This window comes from Coregonus lavaretus, assembly GCF_964263955.1.
Source record: "Coregonus lavaretus genome assembly, chromosome: 32".
Taxonomy (NCBI): domain Eukaryota; kingdom Metazoa; phylum Chordata; class Actinopteri; order Salmoniformes; family Salmonidae; genus Coregonus; species Coregonus lavaretus.
Window position 1 is genome coordinate 19,843,873 of NC_140019.1, and position 22,713 is coordinate 19,866,585.

The following is a 22,713-nucleotide window of genomic DNA, read 5'->3' on the forward strand; positions in this document are numbered from 1 at the left end:
CTTTTTTCAATGCTTTTCAACAGAAAGGTGTCATACTGTTGTTGTTTTTTTCGCAAACATCCTTTCTGAATTTAGAAGGAATCCATGAAAAAGAAATAATCTAGTTTTTCAAAAGTATCTATAATCTGATTACAATATTCTTGCTGGTGAAGTGCAGCTAACTGATTAGTTCGTTTTTTTTGTAATCGGATTACATGTGTAATCTGCACTGCATGCATAATCAGTGAATTCAGAGTGCAGGAATTCCAATTGAAGGTGTTAGCTACCCATGTTTCAACAATTTTCTATGAGCCACACACATGAGTAAACTATGCTTGTTTGCACAATGACAGGTTTAGCCAGTGCCTAATTTGTAAATCGGGAGGTGCCAGAACAAAAAGTGAGCGCTAGGGGGGGCGACCTGGGGAGTTCTGAGGTACCGGAACACATGAGAAAAACAAAGATACCTTTATAATTAAGTATTGCATGCATATCATCGCATTTGCGTAGTGACATAGAGCAGTAGAGTAGAGGCACTTACAGAAGTTGCACACATTGGGACCATTTTTAGTAGCCTAGGGTCCGGGAAAAATGTGGCCTATGATAAATACATTTCATGCAATTCTACGTCATTTTACATGACTGGAGACTTTGGTAGAATCTTTTTTAATACACACAAATAATTGAAATGGCAGGCTACTTTGACACTGACAAACTGAGATCAATAAAAACGACCATGTCTTGAATCCATCAATAGCCTAGGCCTAGGTGTGTGGATACATATTGTAGGCTACAATGTGAGGAGGAAATTGTAGTCCTAAAAATGCTTTCCAATTTCACTGACTCACCCAATAATGCGCAACTCACTCGTTGGTGATGGCCGATGCGCTCGTGCCAAAAGCCCATCTCTCTCTCTCTCTTGTAAAACAATATTTGGAAGTTGATCAAATATTTTGGTAGCCTACAGCATAGTCTTTTTTCAGCAGGAGCCATTTGCTTTCCAACCTGTGTTTCCCTAGATTGTATTTGAAATATTGCGAAAGGCTTGTTTTGTCTGCATGCTGTTTTTTAACTGACATATTTGCCGCGCGTTCCCGACTGTAGGCTATTCCTTGTTATTGGGCTACAATCCACAGCAAGGCAATTTTTTTAAAGAAGCAATTGATAGTCTGTGGCTAAATTATTGGCCTTTTCATGGTGAGGTAGGCTATTCTGAATGATTTCATTTATTTCTGAACAGACAGCAGTAATTCTAGAACTTTGGCAAATATATTTCAATTTATCAAGCTCCTCCAGAACCCTTCGCGCGGCTATGGTTCTATTAGGAAATAAATGATGAAGTGCAAAACTGGAGAGATGAGAGTTGCAGGCTCATGTCTGTCAGAGCAGAGAGAGGGAGAAAGATCATAAAAAGTTAATCTCATTCTAGTTATGTGAGAGATACTGGCGCGCTTCTCACACAGCCACCGCCAAGCATTGGACTCAAACATAGGTTACAATGTTGCGCAAACCATAAACTTGGGCCTGCCCAACCCGAGTCAACTCTTAGAATATTAACAGAAAATATACTTCTTGACATTACGTTTTTTTGTGGGGGCAGGAGGATGAAGGAAGAGGCAACTCGAATGAACTTTGATCGCTTTTATTAGATTTTTTACATAGCAAAAAGTGACAATTATTTTTCATGCCTCAAGGGGTACCAGATCCGGCCAAATGGGTTCCGGAACAAAACAGTCCAAAACGGAGAGGTGCTAGATACTGTTCCGGCAGGATCCGGCTCAAATTAAGCACTGGGATTAGCTACAAAAACATAGCTACAGTAGCTACCAAAATTAGCTAATCAGAAAAGGGACTCACTTATGTCAAACTTTGAAGTATAATCCATTCACAACTACAGTCATGGTCAAACGTTTTGAGAATCACACAAATATTAATTTTAACAAAGTCTGCTGCCTCAGTTTTTATGATGGCAATTTGCATATACTCCAGAATGTTAGGAAGTGTGATCAGATGAATTGCAAAGTCCCTCTTTGCCATGAAAATGAACTTAATCCCCAAAAAACATTTCCACTGCATTTCAGCCCTGCCACAAAAGGACCAGCTGACATCATGTCAGTGATTCTCTCGTTACCACAAGTGAGTGTGTTGACGAGGACAAGGCTGGAGATCACTCTGTCATGCTGATTGAGTTAGAATAACAGACTGGAAGCTTTAAAAGGAGGGTGGCGCTTGAAATCATTGTTCTTCCTCTGTTAATCATGGTTACCTGCAAGGAAACACGTGCCGTCATCATTGCTTTGCACAAAAAGGGCTTCACAGGCAAGGATATTGCTGCTAATAAGATTGCACCTAAATCAACCATTTATCAGATCATCAAGAACTTCAAGGAGAGAGGTTTAATTGTTGTGAAGAAGGCTTCAGGGCGCCCAAGAAAGTCCAGCAAGCGCCAGGACCATCTCATAAAGTTGATTCAGCTGCGGGATCGGGACACCACCAGTGCAGAGCTTGCTCAGGAATGACAGCAGGCAGGTGTGAGTGCATCTGCACGCACAGTGAGGCGAAGACTTTTGGAGGATGGCCTGGTGTCAAGAAGGGCAGCGAGGAAGCCACTTCTCTCCAGGAAAAACATCAGGGACAGACTGATATTCTGCAAAAGGTACAGGGATTGGACTGCTGAGGACTGGGGTAAAGTCATTTTCTCTGATGAATCCCCTTTCCGATTGTTTGGGGCATCCGGAAAAAAGCTTGTCCGGAGAAGACAAGGTGAGCGCTACCATCAGTCCTGTGTCATGCCAACAGTAAAGCATCCTGAGACCATTCATGTGTTCTTCTCAGCCAAGGGAGTGGGCTCACTCACAATTTTGCCTAAGAACACAGCCATGAATAAAGAATGGTACCAACACATCCTCCGAGAGCACACATTCTCCCAACCATCCAAGAACAGTTTGGTGACGAACAATGCCTTTTCCAGCATGATGGAGCACCTTGCCATAAGGCAAAAGTGATAACTAAGTGGCTCGGGGAACAAAACATCGACATTTTGGGTCCATGGCCAGGAAACTCCCCAGAACTTAATCCCATTGAGAACTTGTGGTCAATCCTCAAGAGGCGGGTGGACAAACAAAAAAAAAAAATTCTGACAAACTCCAAGCATTGATTATGCAAGAATGGGCTGCCATCAGTCAGAATGTGGCCCAGAAGTTAATTGACAGCATGCCAGGGCAGATTGCAGAGGTCTTGAAAAAGAAGGGTCAACACTGCAAATATTGACTCTTTGCATAAACTTTATGTAATTGTCAATAAAAGCCTTTGACACTTATGGAACGCTTGTAATTATACTTCAGTATACCATAGTAACATCTGACAAAAAAATCTAAAAACACTGAAGCAGCAAACTTTGTGAAGACCAATACTTGTGTCATTCTCAAAACGTTTGACCATGACTGTAGACTAATAACACAAGCCGACAATAGTATGGTCTTAACATTACATATTTCGTACCATAAATCAAATGGAACTGTACAAACGTGTAGCATTAAACTTTTACTTGGTCAACATTTTACAGGATGCACATGCGCAATATGGCATAAATTGGCTAAATGCAACTGCATAATGGAACTGAATTGAAAGAAAAGCATTGACTAAGGCCAGTGCTATATTTAGCATTTGGCATATTTTTCCTCTTGGTTTCTTGTCCCAGGTTATAGTCTAGTCTCATTGCAAAACACTAGTGGTCATTGATTGTTGTCTGGATACCAGTCTTTTTACCTTGCCACTCAGCAAATTACAGGATTGTCTGGCTGTACAGAGATGGCAACCAGGCTACATTGTGTGATCATTCTCTATGTGGATAATACACTGTAGCACTGATATAACTCTCCCAACCTATGCCAAGCCCTCAGTTGAACCACCTATTATGCGAAATTAGATTACGCAAATGAAATATGTTTATCTGGCTTCCCGAAATAGCTTGACTCACAAAACTGGAGGCAACAGGGCATGATAGCTTGTTACACTAGGGTCTATTTTAAACCATTCAGGAAAAGTTGTGGCAAATTGATTCTGGAAAGAAGCCTCCTTCTCGTCTCATTTTGTACAGGGTCAAATGCACCCTTAAGCATCTCTAATCAGTCTTCAAGCGCCGATAGCATGTGAATCATCTGGTTACAGTACAGGATTACTTGAATAGCAGATATGTTTTACCTCCAGTGCCATAGATGTAGAAATGGCTCTGAATGCGAGATGATTTATTCAAAACATGGAGACAATCTACTCCAAAAGAGATCTATGCTGTCCATTCTATTGTTCTGAATTATAGCTTACAAGCTTTAAATATGAACATAATTAATTACATGAACATAATTCATATATTAATTACATAAAGGTATAAATAATGTTCATATTAATTACATGAATCACACACATGCAAATGAAGAGTACAACCAATTGGAAATGTGATGTGCCATGAGCAAAAATGTACAGTGCATTTGGAAAGTATTCAGACCCCTTCCCTTTTTCCACATTTTGTTACATTACAGCCGTATTCTAAAATTGATTAAATAAAAATGTTTCTTCAATCTACACACAATACCCCATAATGACAAAGCGAAAACAGGTTTTTAGAATTGTTTACATATGTATTAAACATAAAAAACAAATACTTTATTTACATAAGTATTCAGACCCTTTGCTATGAGACTCGAAATTGAGCTCAGGTGCATCCTGTTTCCATTGATCATCCTTGAGATGTTTCTACAACTTGAGTGGAGTCCACCTGTGGTAAATTCAATTGATTGGACATGATTTGGAAAGGCACACACCTGTCTATATAAGGTCACACAGTTGACAGTGAACGTCAGAGCAATGAGGTTGAAGGAATTGTCCGTAGAGCTCTGAGACAGGATTGTGTCGAGGCACAGATCTGGGGAAGGGTACCAAAAAATGTCTGCAGCATTGAAGGTCCCCAAGAACACAATAGCCTCCATCATTCTTAAATGGAAGAAGTTTGGAACCACCAAGACTCTTCCTAGATCTGGCCGCTGGCCAAACTGAGCAATCGGGGGAGAAGGGCCTTGGTCAGGGAGATGACCAAGAACCCACTGGTCACTCTGACAGAGCTCCAGAGTTCCTCTGTGGAGATGGGAGAACCTTCCAGAAGGACAACCATCTCTGCAGCACTCCACCAATCAGGCCTTTATGGTAGTGGCCAGACGGAAGCCACTCCTCAGTAAAAGGCACGACAGCCCGCTTAGAGTTTGCTGAAAGACACCTAAAGGACCCTCAGACCATGCGAAACAAGATTTTCTGGTCTGATGAAACCAAGATTGAACTCTTTGGCCTGAATGCCAAGCGTCACATCTGGAGGAAACCTGGCACCATTCCTACAGTGAAGCATGGTGGTGGCAACATCAAGCTGTGGGGATGTTTTTCAGCAGCAGGGACCGGGAGACTAGTCATGATTGAGGGAAAGATGAACAGAGCAAAGTACAGAGAGATCCTTGATGAAAACCTGCTCCAGAGCGGTCAGGACCTCAGACTGGGGCGAAGGTTCACCTTACAACAGGACAACGACCCTAAGCACACAGCCAAGACAACGCAGGAGTGGCTTCGGGACAAGTCTCTGAATGTCCTTGAGTGGCCCAGCCAGAGCCCGGACATGAACATCTCTGGAGAGACCTGAGAATAGCTGTGTAGTGACGCTCCCCATCGAACCAGACAGAGCTTGAAAGCATCTGCAGAGAAGAATGGGAGAAACTCCCCAAATACAGGTGTGCCAAGCTTGTAGCGTCATACCTAAGAAGACTCAAGGCTGTAATTGCTGCCAAAGGTGCTTCAACAAAGTACTGAGTAAAGGGTCTGAATACTTATGTAAATGTGATGTTTCAGTGTCTTTTTTTAAAAATACAATATGCAAAAAATTCTATAAACTTGTTTTTGCTTCGTCATTATCGAGTATTGTGTTTAGATTGAGGGGAAAAAACAATTTATCCAGTTTAGAATAAGGCTGTAACGTAACAGAATGTGGAAAAAGTCAAGGGGTCTGAATACTTTCCGAATGCACTGTAGTTCTAAAATAAGCAGCATCAAACGGCCTGGGTGTAATACCTGCTCTGTGAAATGTCGATTGATACCAAGTGACCGGCAGCAATGAAACACTGGCTCCCAGTAAGTTTCTATTAGGCCTTTTTATTCATCAAAACAAATGGCATCCCCATTCATAGATGACTGCATTTATAACAGACATGGGTCAGAGGAGCAGTCTTTGACCCATATTCACAACATGATGGCTATTCGTGATCACGGTTTTTAAAGCCACCACTCATCAATAATTATTCAACATTACCCATGATGACATTAAATCTCAACCGTGGTGACCAAAGGTATCTCTTTATAATTTATTTTCTCTCTCTAGTGTACAGGACTAAGTTAGGTTAAACCCATTCATTTCGGTGACCCATCAGAGAGAGTTGTCACACAGGAAAGCTGAGATACGTAAGGTACAATATAGTGCACTGTTTAGTCTAAGAGTATTATCTAGTCAGCTTTAGGCAGAACCAAATATAAAGAGAAAAGAACAATGAAAACATTGAAGACTTCAAAATGAAAACATAAAAGGTTTTTGAAGCCAGAAAGAGCGTAAAGGAGAGATGCATGTCTTTAGGAATTTTCAAAAAGGGTAGTTTTCTGACCATTTCATTTTCTTGAAACGCAAACTAGGTGCCTCGGTCTCCCACCTTGTAATTTATCTAAGCCCCAAACCAAAACCACACAATCCCTGCAGCAATAGTACCATACAGAGAAACATGACTAATCAGGTTGCAGTGGGAACTAACTACCTCACTTATACCCCATGACATCTTTCACAATAAGAAAAAAGAAAACCATGAGACCAATACAGGAAAAACACACTGCCAACCTCCAATCTCTTAATGACATCTGTTTATTTCTGTTTTGTAAGTCACATCATCATAGTAAGTTCTACCTCTTTCCCCCCCGCCTTCCAAAATGTACTGTAGTAGATGAATGACCAATCAACCAACAGCTCCTGTGGATCCTCATCACCCAATCACTTGCAGCTTAGAGTTTGTCGGGGGAACCAATCCCCATTCACCTCGCTCGATCAGACACCGGAGAAGAGAAGAATTGTGGGATTCCAAACACGTCTGACCGACTTTCACCACTAAGGAATCCGAGACCACAAAACTTGACCAGGATTCCATGCAGACGGACAGCAAATTACCTGGTATATGACTGTGTGTTTACATGGGCGCCTCAGTTACCTTGAAAAGTGCCAACTCTATTTACATGGGGCAAACCTCTATTAACGGCTTTCGACTTTCACTACTTTTTAGGATGTTCTGAAAACTGTGGACAGGTTCACAAGAACGTGAGTAAGAAACAAGGAACGTTAAAGACTAGGCCACAGATGGGTACCAGCTACCGAGCGGTCCTAATGTGTTCTCCTTAGTGCCTTTTTCATGTCGTATGGAGTCAGTTTAAAGGAAAAGACATTAATGAATCATGCAGTTAGAAAGTAGAGGTGGAAAGCTTGTCTGACACCCTGAGAGTACTCTTTATGACTCTTGTAAAAGACTCAGACTGAGAAACATAAGAGTAAAAGTCTGAAAGATCTGTGTTCAATTCTGCTGCTGCTTTTGACTTAGGAAATGCAGTCACAGGATGGGCTTACTTACTCATCTACCAATAGCCAGGCGGGAGACTGAATTATCCCACTAATGAGGGAGGAGGCTGCACGAGCTGAGCCAGGACAGTCCCCCCTCCCCCATCTTCTCTTGATGAGTCAGCAGGAGCAAGGACACCAGTCTGAAAACCTTGGCATCTACCCTAGAAGCCTGCCGGCAACCAACAGTCACCCCTCCGAGCACCAGCCTCACATACTCCCTCACAAAAAAAGTGGAATGCCAGCTTTTCTTTTCTCCTCTCCCTCACACATATAGGTTAATGTACACTCACACTAGATCCCTACATTATAGGTCAAGACCAGAGAAAAAAACAAAAACATTAATGGAATCAAAAGACTTTAGAAAAAAATGAAAAAGCCATGTACATAGTATTAAAAAAAGAAACGTCACAGTACATTCACAGAAAGAAAAAAAACATTAGGCAAACCTTGCTATAGGGCTGTGTAAGGCAGCACACATTCTAATCTATTGAAGCCCGCTTACTAAGCTCGCTTTCTCTGCTTCAAAAACGTTGCACACCCCACAGTTCTGCAGGGAACTGAGCATGTGCAATGGATCCCCCTTACTCCCAGCTTCACTGTATTAGGAACATCTTGAGCGAGGTCTTCTACAACCAAAACACACTTTAAAAAACATGGTGGAAGCCACATGGAATGAAATGTCGAAGAGACCTGTGCATCATGGGAAACTTAGTCTCTTGAAACCTCCCAAAACCACAACTGCAGTGTTAAAAGCAGACAATAAGACATCCAAATTCCATGTTTTTTGTTTTGTTTGTCGAGACCCTCAACAGAAATGTTCATGCTAAGTCTATCTACCCCTCTGACACATACAAAACGCATGGGACTGTTAAACTGGACCAAGCAAGAAGACATCGAGAGGGAGAATGGCTAAAACCTACGAGCTGTAGTGTTGCCCAGAACCATTGCTTGATAAATACTGTCTAGATCTGCAGGATAGATGGATGGAAGGATGGGGGGAGCAAAGGGTGTTGGAGGTGGGGGTTCAGGGGAGGAGGGGTCCCTAGGTTAGTGTCTGCTGCACTTTTTTACGGAATGGTATAGGAAATCGTTTGATTCTTTCTTCGCTGTTTGAAAAGCCCCTTCCTACACTAACAACTCATCAGTCTTCATCTTCACCATACTAGAATCCACACTTCCATACTGGAGGCAGTCATGATTGTTTTCTGTTGATCCTGACGAGAGAGATCACTTCATCGTCCTGGGAGGGGGGATGTGTGGAGAAGACAGCCGGGGGCGGGGGGGGAATAAGGGGAGCCGGGGGGGGGGGTCAGGCCTGTTGGTTTAAATCAGAAGATCCAGGGTTGTGGCAGCCACATCAGTCCTTTCTCCCTTTCGTATTTCTGGGGGACCTCCTGAGGACGTCATCTTCTTGTTTCTGGAGAGAGCGGGAAAGAGTGGGAGCTTTGGGTCACACAAGCCACAATTGTCTCTATTCTGAACGATTAAATGAACACAATCAACCCATCAAAATGATTTCTAAAGCCCTTTTTACATCAGCAGTTGTCAACAGTGCTTTTACAGCGCTCTTTCTACACAAGCGGTAAGCTCTGATTTCTAGTCACGACAAAACACATCATGTTAACCAAGTCATGCCTTACTGTCCCGTACCTGATCAGCTGCCTCATCATCTTCCTCTTCCCCCTCCTCATTTACTGCTGCCTCTTCTTCCTCCTCCTCCTCCTCTTCATCTTCTTTCTCTGCAGGGCTGTCCTCTGCATCACTCTTCTTCTCCGCTGCTGCTGCTATGGAAACCAACCAACACAGAGTTAGCTTTTACTGAGACCTTGCATTGTGAAATACCCCCACGTGACGCAAGGCAGCAAGCAAACATGGTCAAATACATGTAAATGACACACTGTCTAGACATACATTTGTGAAGCTACATCAGTAGAGAAAGAGAGGGAGAAAGGGAGAGAGAGACCGAGTGAGAGAGACAGAGAGAGTGAGACAGAGGGACAGAGGGGGAGAGAGAGAGAGAAAGAAAGAGATGGACAGAGAGACAGAGCCAATGAGTCTTAACCTGGCTGGCTCTTCTCCTCCTTGACTTGGTCCTCCTCAGCCTTCTCCTCTTCCTCCTCCTTCACGTCTGGCTGGGGCTCGTCTGTCTTCTTGTAGTCGGCTGCAGCTGGAGCCGCCGCCTTCTGTTGCGGAGAGAGAGAAAAGATACAGATCAAAACATTGTCATCCATTAAGGATTTTACTCCCACCGACACATTTACTGAAAGTCTTGGAAACTAAAGTCCAGACTTGACCGAACTGTCGACAAATAACCATGCAGAGGTAAATGTGTGTGGGAGTATTTTCATAATAAATGAGACAATAAATGGTCTGTGGGGCTCTCACCTTTCCGGTGCAGAAGAAGACGATGAGGAGGACGAAGGGCACGGCCACAGTCAGCACGTAGACTACCCACAACCAGGGACGCTCGTCTGCTGCGGTCATCATCTGGTTCACCAGCCCGGGCTAGAGGAGAGGGGAGAAGACAGTCACGGAATGGTCAAGATCTGGGAACCATCGACCACAACTAACCAACATCAACTACATTACAAGCAGGGTATTGATTACATATGCACTATTGGGGGTGCCGTTGAAAATAGTTATTAGTAGCAAGTTTGCCACAACATCGCTGGTATAACCAAGTGTTGTATATGGGTCATTAAGAAATGGTCGGAACAGGTCTATAGAAAGTCGACCATAAAGAAAACTTAACTCCTGTATCTTTCATATGGACCCTAAATGTGTATCGTGTTATGAAAGAAAAAACAGTTGTTGAGGGTTTCTTTCCACATCTCACAGCTTCCTGAAAGTCTTTATAAGGGCTGGGGATTTCCTGTTTCACAGTGCATCTCAAATGTCCCCACAGAGTACTCTGTAACACAACATACTTGTGCACTTCATAAAACAAAAGACCCTCTTGCTTTTGTTCAATCTCAGTCAAAACAACCCCTTAGTTAAATTATTAATTAGTCCTAACCTAAGCCTTGCATACTATGGGAGACAGTTTCGTAACAATGACAGTTCATGGGAGGGTGTGCATCCAAACCCATCCATACTACAATAGCAGACCTGAGACGAGCTGCTCCATAAGAACAGTGGCAGCCAACTGGCCCGGCATGGCTACCAGTGTAAAACTAAATGATCCATAGAGCAAACAATGAGGCTGTGAAAGCAGTGGAATGCTCATTGGGCTCCGCGGTTCACTGTGAGGGGCATGTAGCTAGTACGGCCGTGTGTGTGCTGCTCTGACAGAAAGAGAGAATGTGTGCAAGTGTAAGAACAGCAAGAAAGAGAGAGGGAGTGTGTGCACAAGGAAGAGAGAGAGAGAAACTAAACAGCAACAGAGCAAGAGCACACAAAAATGAGAGAATGAGGGAAAGAAAGAGGGGAAACAAACATGAGAGCTGAGAGAGAGAACGATAGAAAGAGCTGAGAGAGAGCTGCGAGAGAGCGAGAGAAAGAGCTGAGCGAGAGAAAGAGCTGAGAGAAAGAGAGAGAGCTGAGAGAAAGAGCTGAGAGAGAGAACGAGCTGAGCGAAAGAGAGAGAGAGCTGAGAGAGAAAGAGCTGAGAGAAAGAGAGAGAGAGAGAAAGAGAGAGAAAGAGCGAGAGAAAGAGCGAGAAAGAGCTGAGAGAGAAAGAGCGAGAGAGAAAGAGCGAGAGAGCTGAGAGAGAAAGAGCGAGAAAGAGAGAGCGAGAGAGAGCGAGAGGCCAAGATGTGTAGAGAGAGAGGGCCAGTAAGCCCAACATGCCAGGCATCCCAGGAATTCACCTTTAGGAATAAAGGCAGCATTGGTCCATTGGCTGCAGGAATTTGGACGAGAGGCAGCCAAACTAAGAGCTAATCCTTGGGTACGAGCCACCACCATCCCCCCTGGACTCACCACAACTCTACTGGGTACGAGCCACCACCATCCCCCCTGGACTCACCACAACTCTACTGGGTACGAGCCACCACCATCCCCCCTGGACTCACCACAACTCTACTGCAACGAGTGTATGATGCCTCAACTGCAACGGAGCGAGACCAGCACCTAAAGGCGACCTCAGCGGAAGGTGTGTGTGTGTCTGTGTGAGAAGCAGGGCTACTGCTTCTTAATAGTCCACAGCTCCAGCTTTAAGTTAGGTTCTATGAAACAGTGTACTCTAGCGGTGCAAGTATGCACCAGCCACTTCAGGCTACACTCTTCCTCTGGGTAACAGAGTCATGTAGGCTAGCTCAAGAAAGGGACTGGGTAACAGAGTCATATAGGCTAGCTCAAGAAAAGGACTGGGTAACAGAGTCATGTAGGCTAGCTCAAGAAAAGGAATGGGTAACAGAGTCATGTAGGCTAGCTCAAGAAAAGGACTGGGTAACAGAGTCATGTAGGCTAGCTCAAGAAAAGGACTGGGTAACAGAGTCATGTAGGCTAGCTCAAGAAAAGGACTGGGTAACAAAGTCATGTAGGCTAGCTCAAGAAAAGGACTGGGTAACAGAGTCATGTAGGCTAGCTCAAGAAAAGGACTGGGTAACAGAGTCATGTAGGCTAGCTCAGGAAGCTTTTAAACTAAATCCAACTCATTATACAGAGGAGTAGCTGGAGCATGGTGACAGTGACTGTTCCACTGTTACTGCTCAGCTTGGTCTCTCTCTCCCTAGAGCACCATGTGCATGTCTGTTTCCACTTAGGGGCGGGGCAGGCTAGGGTTTTCCACATCACACGGAACAGATAGCCAGGCTAACCAGCAGCGTTCCTCTGAAGGGCATGGGGAGAGTCTGCTCTGGTGTCCCCATAAGAACACAGGCAGAGAAGTCACCACTAACCTCCTAACGTTTACAGAGGATTGGGGCTAGGGTGATCCGTCTCAGCATAGGAGTGCTGATCTAGGATCAGTTTAGCCTTTTAGATCATAATGAATAAGATTACATGGACGGGGGGGGGGGCTAATACTAGATCAGCGCTCCTACTCTGAGACAGTTCATACAGACGGCCCCTGATCCTAGGTCTGTGGTTGGACAACATGTTACCTCTAGTTTAGTCTGGATTTACTTTCTTGCTAACCCCAGAGGCTAGAGACTAGCATCATGTAAAAACAGCAATGCTACAAATATCTCCGAAACCTCTCCAAGAGCTATGCAGAAGTCTATGCTACAAGGATAGGTCCCTTAGTTCTACTTGCTGCAAAACAAAATGTCCATTGGGAAAATTAAGATCTTGCTGTACTCTACTTCTTTGATGCAAGAGGATTCACATCCTAATGAGAAGTTGAAAGTGCTATGGTTAGGATAGAAGAGTGGTTAGGAGAGAAGAGAAACCTCATGGTCCTGCTTGAAATGTCAGGTGATGACACTGCATATCTTTCATTATATATTTTCTGTGAAGATTTGTGAGAAGTTTTATCAACGAGGCATGAGGACTCACCAGTCCTAACTACTATGCGACCTCTCAACCTACCTCTACATGGGTCCTTCGTACACCATCTTCATGCTTTGCTTGCAACAACAGTTACGTTTCACGAGAGATCCAAATTAAGTATGCTTCATGATCCACACGGAGCATTCAAGTGTAGGTGTGTAAGTATATGAGTGTCTGTGTGGGCCTGTCTGTGTGTGTACGCGTGTGCAGTTGTACCCACCTCAGCGGCTCCCTCAGCAGCTTTCTTCATGCCCCAGCCGTCATTGGCCCAGCGCTCGGCCGTGTGCCGCTCGTTGGAGATGAAGAAGTTATCAAAGAAGATGTCGCTGGACATGGACCACAGCTCCAGGCCCACGGCGATGAAGGGGGTCATCCTGAAGGGATGGAGGTCCTCGAAGAAGTCCGGGTTGGCGATCTTCCTGGGCTTCCACACACCCTGGGGGACGAGAGGCGCAGACAGGACAGTGAGTGGGAGGTACATTGAGAGTAGTACTCTGAGAGTTACATTTATATACAATTATTTTAGGGTTATGAGAGCCATTTGTAAGTACAAGTACGTACATTGGGATTTGTCTGCAACGAGAGCTCAGTAGTAAAAAAGGGTAGAAGGACATTTTTTAACACACAAGAACAGAAAATACAAAGTTACTATGCAAGAGAAGAATACGTGCAAGTATAAATAGTAAGCTCTCATCAATACATACAAATAGTAAGCTCTCATCAATACATACACTACATGACCAAAAGTATGTGGACACCTTCTCTTTGAACATCTCATTCCAAAATCATGGGCATTAATATGGAGTTGGTCCCCCCCTTTGCTGCTATAACAGCCTCCACTCTTCTGGGAAGGCTTTCCACTAGATGTTGAAACATTGCTACGGGGACTTGCTTCCATTCAGCCACAAGAGCATTAGTGAGGTCGGGCACTGATGTTGGGTGATTAGGTCTGGCTCGCAGTCGGACTTCCAATTCATCCCAAAGGTGTTCGATGGGGTTGAGGTCAGGGCTCTGTGCCGGCCAGTCAAGTTCTTCCACACCAATCTTGACAAACCATTTCTGTATGGAACTCGCTTTGTGCACAGGGGCATTGTCATGCTGAAACAGGAAATGTTGCCACAAAGTTGGAAGCACAGAATTGCCTATTTGTATGCAGATTTGTCCGTCGGACTGCCAGATGGTGAAGTGTGATTGATCACTCCAGAGATCGCGTTTCCACTGCTCCAGAGTTCAATGGCGGCGAGCTTTACACCACTCCATCCAACACTTGGCATTATGCATGGTGATCTCAGGCTTGTGTGCGGCTGCTCGGCCATGGAAAACCATTTCATGAAGCTCCCGACGAACAGTTATTCTGCTGACGTTGCTTCCAGTGGCAGTTTGGAACTCGGTAGTGAGTGTTGCAACCGAGGACAGACGATTTTTACGCTCTACGCGCTTCAGCACTCAGCGGTCCCGTTCTGTGAGCTTGTGTGGCCTACCACTTCACAGCTGAGCCATTGGTACTCCTACATGTTTCCACTTCATAGCAGCACTTACAGTTGACCGGGGCAGCTCTAGCAGGGCAGAAATTTGACAAACTGACTTGTTGAAAAGCTGTTATCCTATGACGGTGCCACGTTAAAAGTCACTGAGCTCTTCATTAAGGCCATTCTACTGCCAATGTCTGTCTATGGAGATTTCATGGCTGTGTGCTCGATTTTATTCACCTGTCAGCAACGGGTGTGGCTGAAATAACAGAATCCACTAATTTGAAGGGGTTTCCACATACTTTTGTAGATATAGTGTACAAATAGAAGGCAAATTCTGAAAGAGCAAGTGCAACTTGTGTGTATGTTATTTAGGCAACACACTTCACTGGGGTAAAACTGGTTCCTAAAGAGGCTGATGCTTTGGTGTAGGCTGGGAGATGTGAAGGGTTACCTGGTAGTTGGGATTGTCGATCATGGGGGCCTTCCACTTGCCCTTGTAGTTGGGGTTGTCAATCATGGGCCGTTGCCAGGCGCCACAGCCGGGGGCGGTCTCACAGAGGGCGTTAGGGACCTGAGGGGCCTCCCACTCCCCATCCATATCCTCATCCCTGGAGAAAAATAAAAGAGAAAGTTACGAAAACATCACAGAGCACATTGTAAGACAAACGCAGTCATACAGGGCACAAAATGATATACGGTTGCAAGTTACTGTGTGTGTGAGAAAGCAAAAGAACAAAAGAGAAAGAAAAATAAGCTCCCAGTGAGACAAAGACAAGACAGATTGCATTTAGAGGCCCTCTAAAAGGGGTCATTAGCCAGTATCTCCACATTGGTCTCCTCCCTCTTTCCCTCTATCCACTGTGTCCCGTTCCTCTAGCTCTTCTCTACCGGCTCTAATTTAATTTCCGCCACAGAAGTGAGACATCAAAGACAGTGAAAAAAGGAGCTCTTCAAAGCCCAAAAACCAGGCCTGGCTGTCCTGAGGCAAAGCTCCTCTCACCAGGAAGCCAACTCTCTTCACAGAGAAGAGGAGCTGCTGCCGCAAACGCTAGCAATTAGCTTCCAACACACAAGTGGGCTGACCCAGATGAGGATACACCATGAGTGGAGAGAGAAGACAGAGGGGAGGTAGCAGAGTGGTAGATGAAGGGGAGAGAGAAGACAGAGGGGAGGTAGCAGAGTGGTAGATGAAGGGGAGAGAGAAGACAGAGGGGAGGTAGCAGAGTGGTCGATGAAGGGGAGCGAGAAGAGTGGCAGAAGAGGGTGTAGAGAGGAGAGGGACAGCAGTTTGAGAGAGTAGCATGGAAGCGGGGGTGAGCTGAAAGAGAGTGTAAAGGTATGGTAGTTACCAGTCCTCAGGCTTGACTGCGTCGGGGTCACTGGTGTACTCTGGCTGATCGTCCAGCCAACCGTCTGGCTTCACTGCATCTTCATCTGGGATCTGTTTTGGTGCATCCTCATCCCTATGGGACAGGGGAGGGAGTTAGAGGGTACACACAAACACAGAACCCCGCACTAACACCCGCACTAACACAGAACCCCGCACTAAACACAGAACCCCGCACTAAACACAGAACCCCGCACTAAACACAGAACCCCGCACTAAACACAGAACCCCACACTAAACACAGATACACACACCTGGCACAAACATAAAACTGTCCACAGGAGAGACACACACACTATCCCATGTCAAAACAACCCCAACTACATTTGAAATATGTATGCACACGCTGTGTAACTTAAAATATGTAAGCTAACCTGTTGAAATAGCCTCTCTCTCACACACCCACACAAACACTCATGTGCCCACCCAAACACACCCACAGGCCCTTACCAGTCCTCAGGTTTGACAGCATCAGGGTCCTGGATCTTGGGCCTCTCGTCCCAGTCCTCTGGCTTGTGGTCATCGGGGTCCTCGATCTCGGCGGCAGGGTTGATGGGTGGGGTCACATCTGTCAGCAGGTTACCACTGTTCACAACCGTCTGGTCTACAAGCACCTCAAAGCTGTTGTCTGGGTTCAACACTAGGAGGCAGGAGAGAGATGGTTAGAGGAATAAGTAGAAACGTAACAAGAAGAGCTAACACACTTCCCTAATCTAACTGGCATATGATCATGTGTTCTACGTTCTATGTGATCGTTATGTGACATTGCACCAGTTACAACAGCAGGGATACATAACTGGTGCCTGAGAACATGTTGAAATGTCATACCCAGTGTGTAAAGGTGGGTCTTCTTGTCGGTGTAGTAGGTGCGCAGGTCTGCGTCGGGTTTCTTGGCGTGCTTCTCCTCATACTCGCCAGTCTTTGGGTTCTTGTGGCGGAAGATGAAGTGCAGCTTGTAGTCCTCGCCACACTTGTCTGGTCCGAACATGATGGTGTAGGGAGTCTTGTCAACAAACTCATCCTGGTGGGAAGGACAAATATACATTTACTGTGGCTCTGTACTAGAACATTATGGAATGTGTAACTGGCTACTGGATTTCCAGGGCATCTACATGGGTACATTTGATACATAAACAGAGCACTTTTGAGAGGTTATGACATTTTGTCTATTTATTTTGTGTTTTCCGAGAGCGTCTTAGATTACATGGTGCAGGCACAGATAGAACAATGAGCCAGATATTTCACCGGATGTATAAATGTGAAGCATCCGCTTGCCGTTTCCACTCACTACCAAATATGGGGGTGAGAGGAAGCCCAGTGGCCGGCAGTGGGAGAAGATGGAGTTTGGCCGATATTCAGCAAATTTTCTCATCAACAAAACATTTGATCTCAATACAGTTTCCTGTTTCCAAAACTAGAATGTATCGAACATTATTTTTTTATATTGTTTTTTTAGAAAGAGTCCAAGGGTGAAGGGTTATTGCACAGGCACTTCACAAAGTAGGTGTTCCCTAACGAAAATATGCAAATACATGCTAGAACACGCCAATAAGATCTCGCTAGCTCGTGCTTGGCTTTGTCCCCCTCCTTGCTTGTTCTACCCACTATGACTAACTTGTTCCCATTGGAAACGACAGGCTGTGGTCTAGCTAGGGTTAGTTATAAAAATCTTTGGTGCAGGTGTGTGCCTTACCAGGTTGAGGTGTGGGGTCTGGGAGAGCAGTTTGACGTAGGCACCACCACAGTCGATCCCCTGCTGGAAGTTGACCTCATACTGGACGATGAGGGGTTTGGTGTCAAAGATGAAGGGCCTGAGGAGCTGGGCTGAGATGGCGTGGTGCTTAGCACGGGACTTGAGGACCAGGCCCTTGTCTCCGGGCAGCTTGCTGTCCTTCATGTCCTCCACCTCCCATTTACCTGCAAGACGGAGTTAAAATACGTGAGTGTACTCACTTGATAACTGCCTGAATGGAGCCAAACCTAGGTTGTATTCATTAGGCTCCAAACACTAATTTTAGTTTTTCGTTTGCAAAATGATTTGCTATGTTGTGCCCTACTTAATACAATGTGTCAGAGACGGGGCCTAAAATGAACACCCACCACCCACCAAATGCAGGTAGATTTTAGCATTGCCGTGTAAGAATATCTAATTCACCAGCCATGTTGGCGGGTGGTCACACTTGGGGCTCTACAGTGCGAGCATTTTGTATAAAAATAGTCATAAGTTAAGTACAGGCACGTGGGAGTTGTGATTTATAGCTAAATAAATGCTGCAGTAGCGGTTTTCAAAGTATTTCCGCTGTTTTGTTTCATATCTGGTAATGCACAAAGAAATGAGAATCCTAACGTTATAGCTATACCACCTGGCTGGGGGGCTGTTCGCACTGTGAGTGAAGTGCTAAAAGCTTTTAGAAGCAATCCACACAGGCATAAAACTTGGTCTAACTACTAAAGTAAGAATTTATCCTTGTGTTTCTTGGATATTTACATTGTTTTGTTCACAAATTAGGTTGTTTTCAATGTTTGAGTTTGCTTCCACTGCTAGTGAAGAGGAGACATCGGTCTCTACTAGTCAGATTCTCACAGGCACACCTGATGACTCCAGTGGGCCCGTTACCACAGTAACCTTAAAGGGGCAGCTGAAAATGTCTCTCTTGTCTGATATTTTGGTTAAAAGACTCAGTTCACAACATATTAAATATATCACATTCCAGCTTACTAGTAATACATTCCTTGATTTAGAAACATTACAAAGCATGCTCAATCACAAAAAAACAGCAGTTTTGAGTTTTTTGGTGTAATTAATGTGGCTGCCAGTGGCAACTAGACTAAAAAGTTAGTTTAAGACCCTGGTCAGGACCTGTCTTAGTGCCTACCATCATACTTGGCGATATCCTCATCAATATCCTCCTTCTTGGCCTTTGACAGGACCCAGCTGAAACAAACAGGAGAAGCAAATTGACTTCAGTCAAGTAAACATGGTAGCACCAGGACACCATAGGGACAGACCCCGGGGGAATATTTATTTATCCTTAGGTTCGTATTTATCCTTAGAGAAAGTCCAATTGCAGCTGGTCCTATAGTGAGCACTCACACAGCACAGTATGGCACATGAAGAGAATAGACAAAATGCAGTTTATAACACCCATGTTGTTTCAGGGCAGCATACAGTGGGGGAAAAAAGTATTTAGTCAGCCACCAATTGTGCAAGTTCTCCCACTTAAAAAGATGAGAGAGGCCTGTAATTTCCGTCATACGTACACGTCAACTATGACAGACAAATTGAGGAAAAAAATTCCAGAAAATCACATTGTAGGATTTTTAATGAATTTATTTGCAAATTATGGTGGAAAATAAGTATTTGGTCACCTACAAACAAGCAAGATTTCTGGCTCTCACAGACCTGTAACTTCTTCTTTAAGAGGCTCCTCTGTCCTCCACTTGTTACCTGTATTAATGGCACCTGTTTGAACTTGTTATCAGTATAAAAGACACCTGTCCACAACCTCAAACAGTCACACTCCAAACTCCACTATGGCCAAGACCAAAGAGCTGTCAAAGGACACCAGAAACAAAATTGTAGACCTGCACCAGGCTGGGAAGACTGAATCTGCAATAGGTAAGCAGCTTGGTTTGAAGAAATCAACTGTGGGAGCAATTATTAGGAAATGGAAGACATACAAGACCACTGATAATCTCCCTCGATCTGGGGCTCCACGCAAGATCTCACCCCGTGGGGTCAAAATGATCACAAGAACGGTGAGCAAAAATCCCAGAACAACACAGGGGGACCTAGTGAATGACCTGCAGAGAGCTGGGACCAAAGTAACAAAGCCTACCATCAGTAACACACTACGCCGCCAGGGACTCAAATCCTGCAGTGCCAGACGTGTCCCCCTGCTTAAGCCAGTACATGTCCAGGCCCGTCTGAAGTTTGCTAGAGTGCATTTGGATGATCCAGAAGAGGATTGGGAGAATGTCATATGGTCAGATGAAACCAAAATAGAACTTTTTGGTAAAAACTCAACTCGTCGTGTTTGGAGGACAAAGAATGCTGAGTTGCATCCAAAGAACACCATACCTACTGTGAAGCATGGGGGTGGAAACATCATGCTTTGGGGCTGTTTTTCTGCAAAGGGACCAGGACGACTGATCCGTGTAAAGGAAAGAATGAATGGGGCCATGTATCGTGAGATTTTGAGTGAAAACCTCCTTCCATCAGCAAGGGCATTGAAGATGAAACGTGGCTGGGTCTTTCAGCATGACAATGATCCCAAACACACTGCCCGGGCAACGAAGGAGTGGCTTCGTAAGAAGCATTTCAAGGTCCTGGAGTGGCCTAGCCAGTCTCCAGATCTCAACCCCATAGAAAATCTTTGGAGGGAGTTGAAAGTCCGTGTTGCCCAGCGACAGCCCCAAAACATCACTGCTCTAGAGGAGATCTGCATGGAGGAATGGGCCAAAATACCAGCAACAGTGTGTGAAAACCTTGTGAAGACTTACAGAAAACGTTTGACCTGTGTCATTGCCAACAAAGGGTATATAACAAAGTATTGAGAAACTTTTGTTATTGACCAAATAATTATTTTCCACCATAATTTGCAAATAAATTCATAAAAAATCCTACAATGTGATTTTCTGGATTTTTTTTCTCATTTTGTCTGTCATAGTTGACGTGTACCTATGATGAGAATTACAGGCCTCTCTCATCTTTTTAAGTGGGAGAACTTGCACAATTGGTGGCTGACTAAATACTTTTTTCCCCCACTGTATATGAATATATTTTCCTTGATGTACATGTAATTTTCATTACAAATGACTATATAATAATAATACCTGCGTTTAACAGCACTGTTTCTAATTTTAACGAGTGCTCACCTGTCTAGGGTCCCCCTGTCAAAGGACTCGGCGAAGAAGTGTTCCCCCATGGGCTCGGGAGCTTTGTAGATCACCTAGAGAGGAGAGCAGAGAGGGGTCAGTGGGTCACCTCTTCCACTGCTTGGCTCCAGTTAGCAGGTGTTTTGTGTGCCAATCCGTTACGCGTGTGTGTGTCCTATGCAAGAGCAATGGGAGGACATAGGTCGGTCAGATAGCAAACTTTCAAGTCACATTGCTAGTCAATGTATCACCTCAGAGTTTCATTTAAATACCTCCACTGAAGTTAGGCTAGTCAGAGATATTCACCGCTGGAAACATCTCATCACTCTGGCGTTAGCCATATCCTTTATGTAGAAACAGGGCCTAAAATGAACACCCGCCACCTGCCAAATGCGAGTAGATTTTGGCATTGGCGGGTAAGATGTCCATTTCACCAGCCACATTGGCTGGGCTCCACAGTGCGAGCATTTCACTCGCATGTGTGAATAAAAATAATCAAGTATGATCACATTTATAGTCAAATTCTGCAGAAGCTGTTTTCAAAGTATTTCTGCTATTTTGTTAGCTGGTAAATGAATAGCACAAAGTCAAAGAACTATGAATCCTATATAGCCTATTCCACCTTGCACTGCAACACAGCCTGGCTGGGGGCTGTGCGCACGTGAAGAGCTGAGTGAAAGATTCATTTTTATAAGCTCTGTGCACAGGCAAAAGTTGGTCTAATTTACTTGAAACGAAAGTCTACTGAAATGAGACTGTCTTTGTGTTTCTTGGCTATTTACATAGTTTTGTTCACAAGCTAGGTTGTTTTTCTATGTTTGAGCTTCAACTGCTAGGGAAGAGAAGACAACGCTTCTAGTAGTCAGACTCAATCTCACAGGCACAAACATGACTGGAGTCACGCTACCACGGTAACCACCCGCCCTTAAAGGGGCAGGTGAACATTTTGTCTCATCTGTGATATTTTGGTTAATAGACTCACGTCACAAAAAATAATAATAATAGTAATTTTAGCAGGGGGGAAATGATTTTGTCTGGTAAAAAATCTGATTGGCTGGTAGATTTTAAAACCTTCCTGCCAGTGGCTGGAGGACCAAAAAGTGTATTTTATGTCCTGTGTAGAAATATGACATAATTCATGGTAGACACTAACTAGTGGAGAAAACAAGGCCACTAAGGAGTCATAGAACAGGCTTTTTCTCACTATCATTTGTGGTGTTGTGTGAATCACATTAATTCCTTGAAATGAGCTCAAACCTCCCACTCGCTCTACAGACCATTCACAATGGACATTTTTACTAGTGAAAATGGGTCGGTTGGTTTGTATCTATGTACAATTGAGGCACTCCCTTTGAGGCGATGCAGAGTATATCCATGCAGTAAACTAAATGATTATCCATTTCTCCTTGAGAGGAACCGTGAGCAGCCATGTAGGCCTAACCTCTTCTCGTTGACTGTCACAATCTGGGTATGCTGGAGGGAAAGAGAGGAGCCACGCTTTCTAACCACTACTGGCATTTTAACCACTAAAACCCTAACTGTATACACACTGATCTAGGTCAATAGGATTGGATACTTACTTTAGGGGCTGGAGGTGGTCCCGTTGGTGTGTCTGCCTCCTCTGGCTCCACCTCCCCGTCCAGAAGCTCCTCCCCAAGGCCCAGGTCCTCCAACTCGTCCTCCACGTCTCCCGCCATCTCCATGATAGGCTCCTCCTCCTCCTGGTGGGCGGCCACTGTGGTCATTAGCAGCGTGGAGCACAGGCCCAAGGTCAGCAGCAGAACACACCTCACATTCAGCTCCATTGTCTAGGGGAGAGGAGAGATCAATTCATAAACTAGGAAAAAATGTGTGCACATTTGCTTCAGCTGTCCAAAAGT

General features: G+C 44.6%; 1 protein-coding gene across 2 annotated transcripts; it reads right to left on the minus strand.

The window, feature by feature from the left end:
- Nucleotides 1-6,145: 6,145 nt before the first annotated feature.
- LOC311107869 (calnexin-like) lies at nucleotides 6,146-22,678 on the minus strand. Of its 2 annotated transcripts, none has more exons than XM_084150442.1 (13): nucleotides 22,414-22,678; nucleotides 20,834-20,907; nucleotides 18,832-18,890; nucleotides 17,649-17,872; nucleotides 16,784-16,976; nucleotides 16,406-16,595; nucleotides 15,918-16,031; nucleotides 15,020-15,176; nucleotides 13,317-13,532; nucleotides 10,049-10,168; nucleotides 9,726-9,846; nucleotides 9,314-9,444; nucleotides 6,146-9,080 (listed from the first exon to the last, which is right to left on the minus strand). In XM_084150442.1, the coding sequence occupies exons 1-13, from the start codon at nucleotides 22,636-22,638 to the stop codon at nucleotides 9,021-9,023; spliced, it is 1,884 nt and encodes a 627-aa protein (XP_084006568.1). In that variant the 5' UTR covers nucleotides 22,639-22,678; the 3' UTR covers nucleotides 6,146-9,020. The 2 variants fall into 2 exon arrangements, with proteins under 2 accessions (XP_084006568.1, XP_084006567.1); XM_084150441.1 differs by having other exon boundaries at nucleotides 9,314-9,447.
- Between the last annotated feature and the right edge of the window lie 35 nt (nucleotides 22,679-22,713).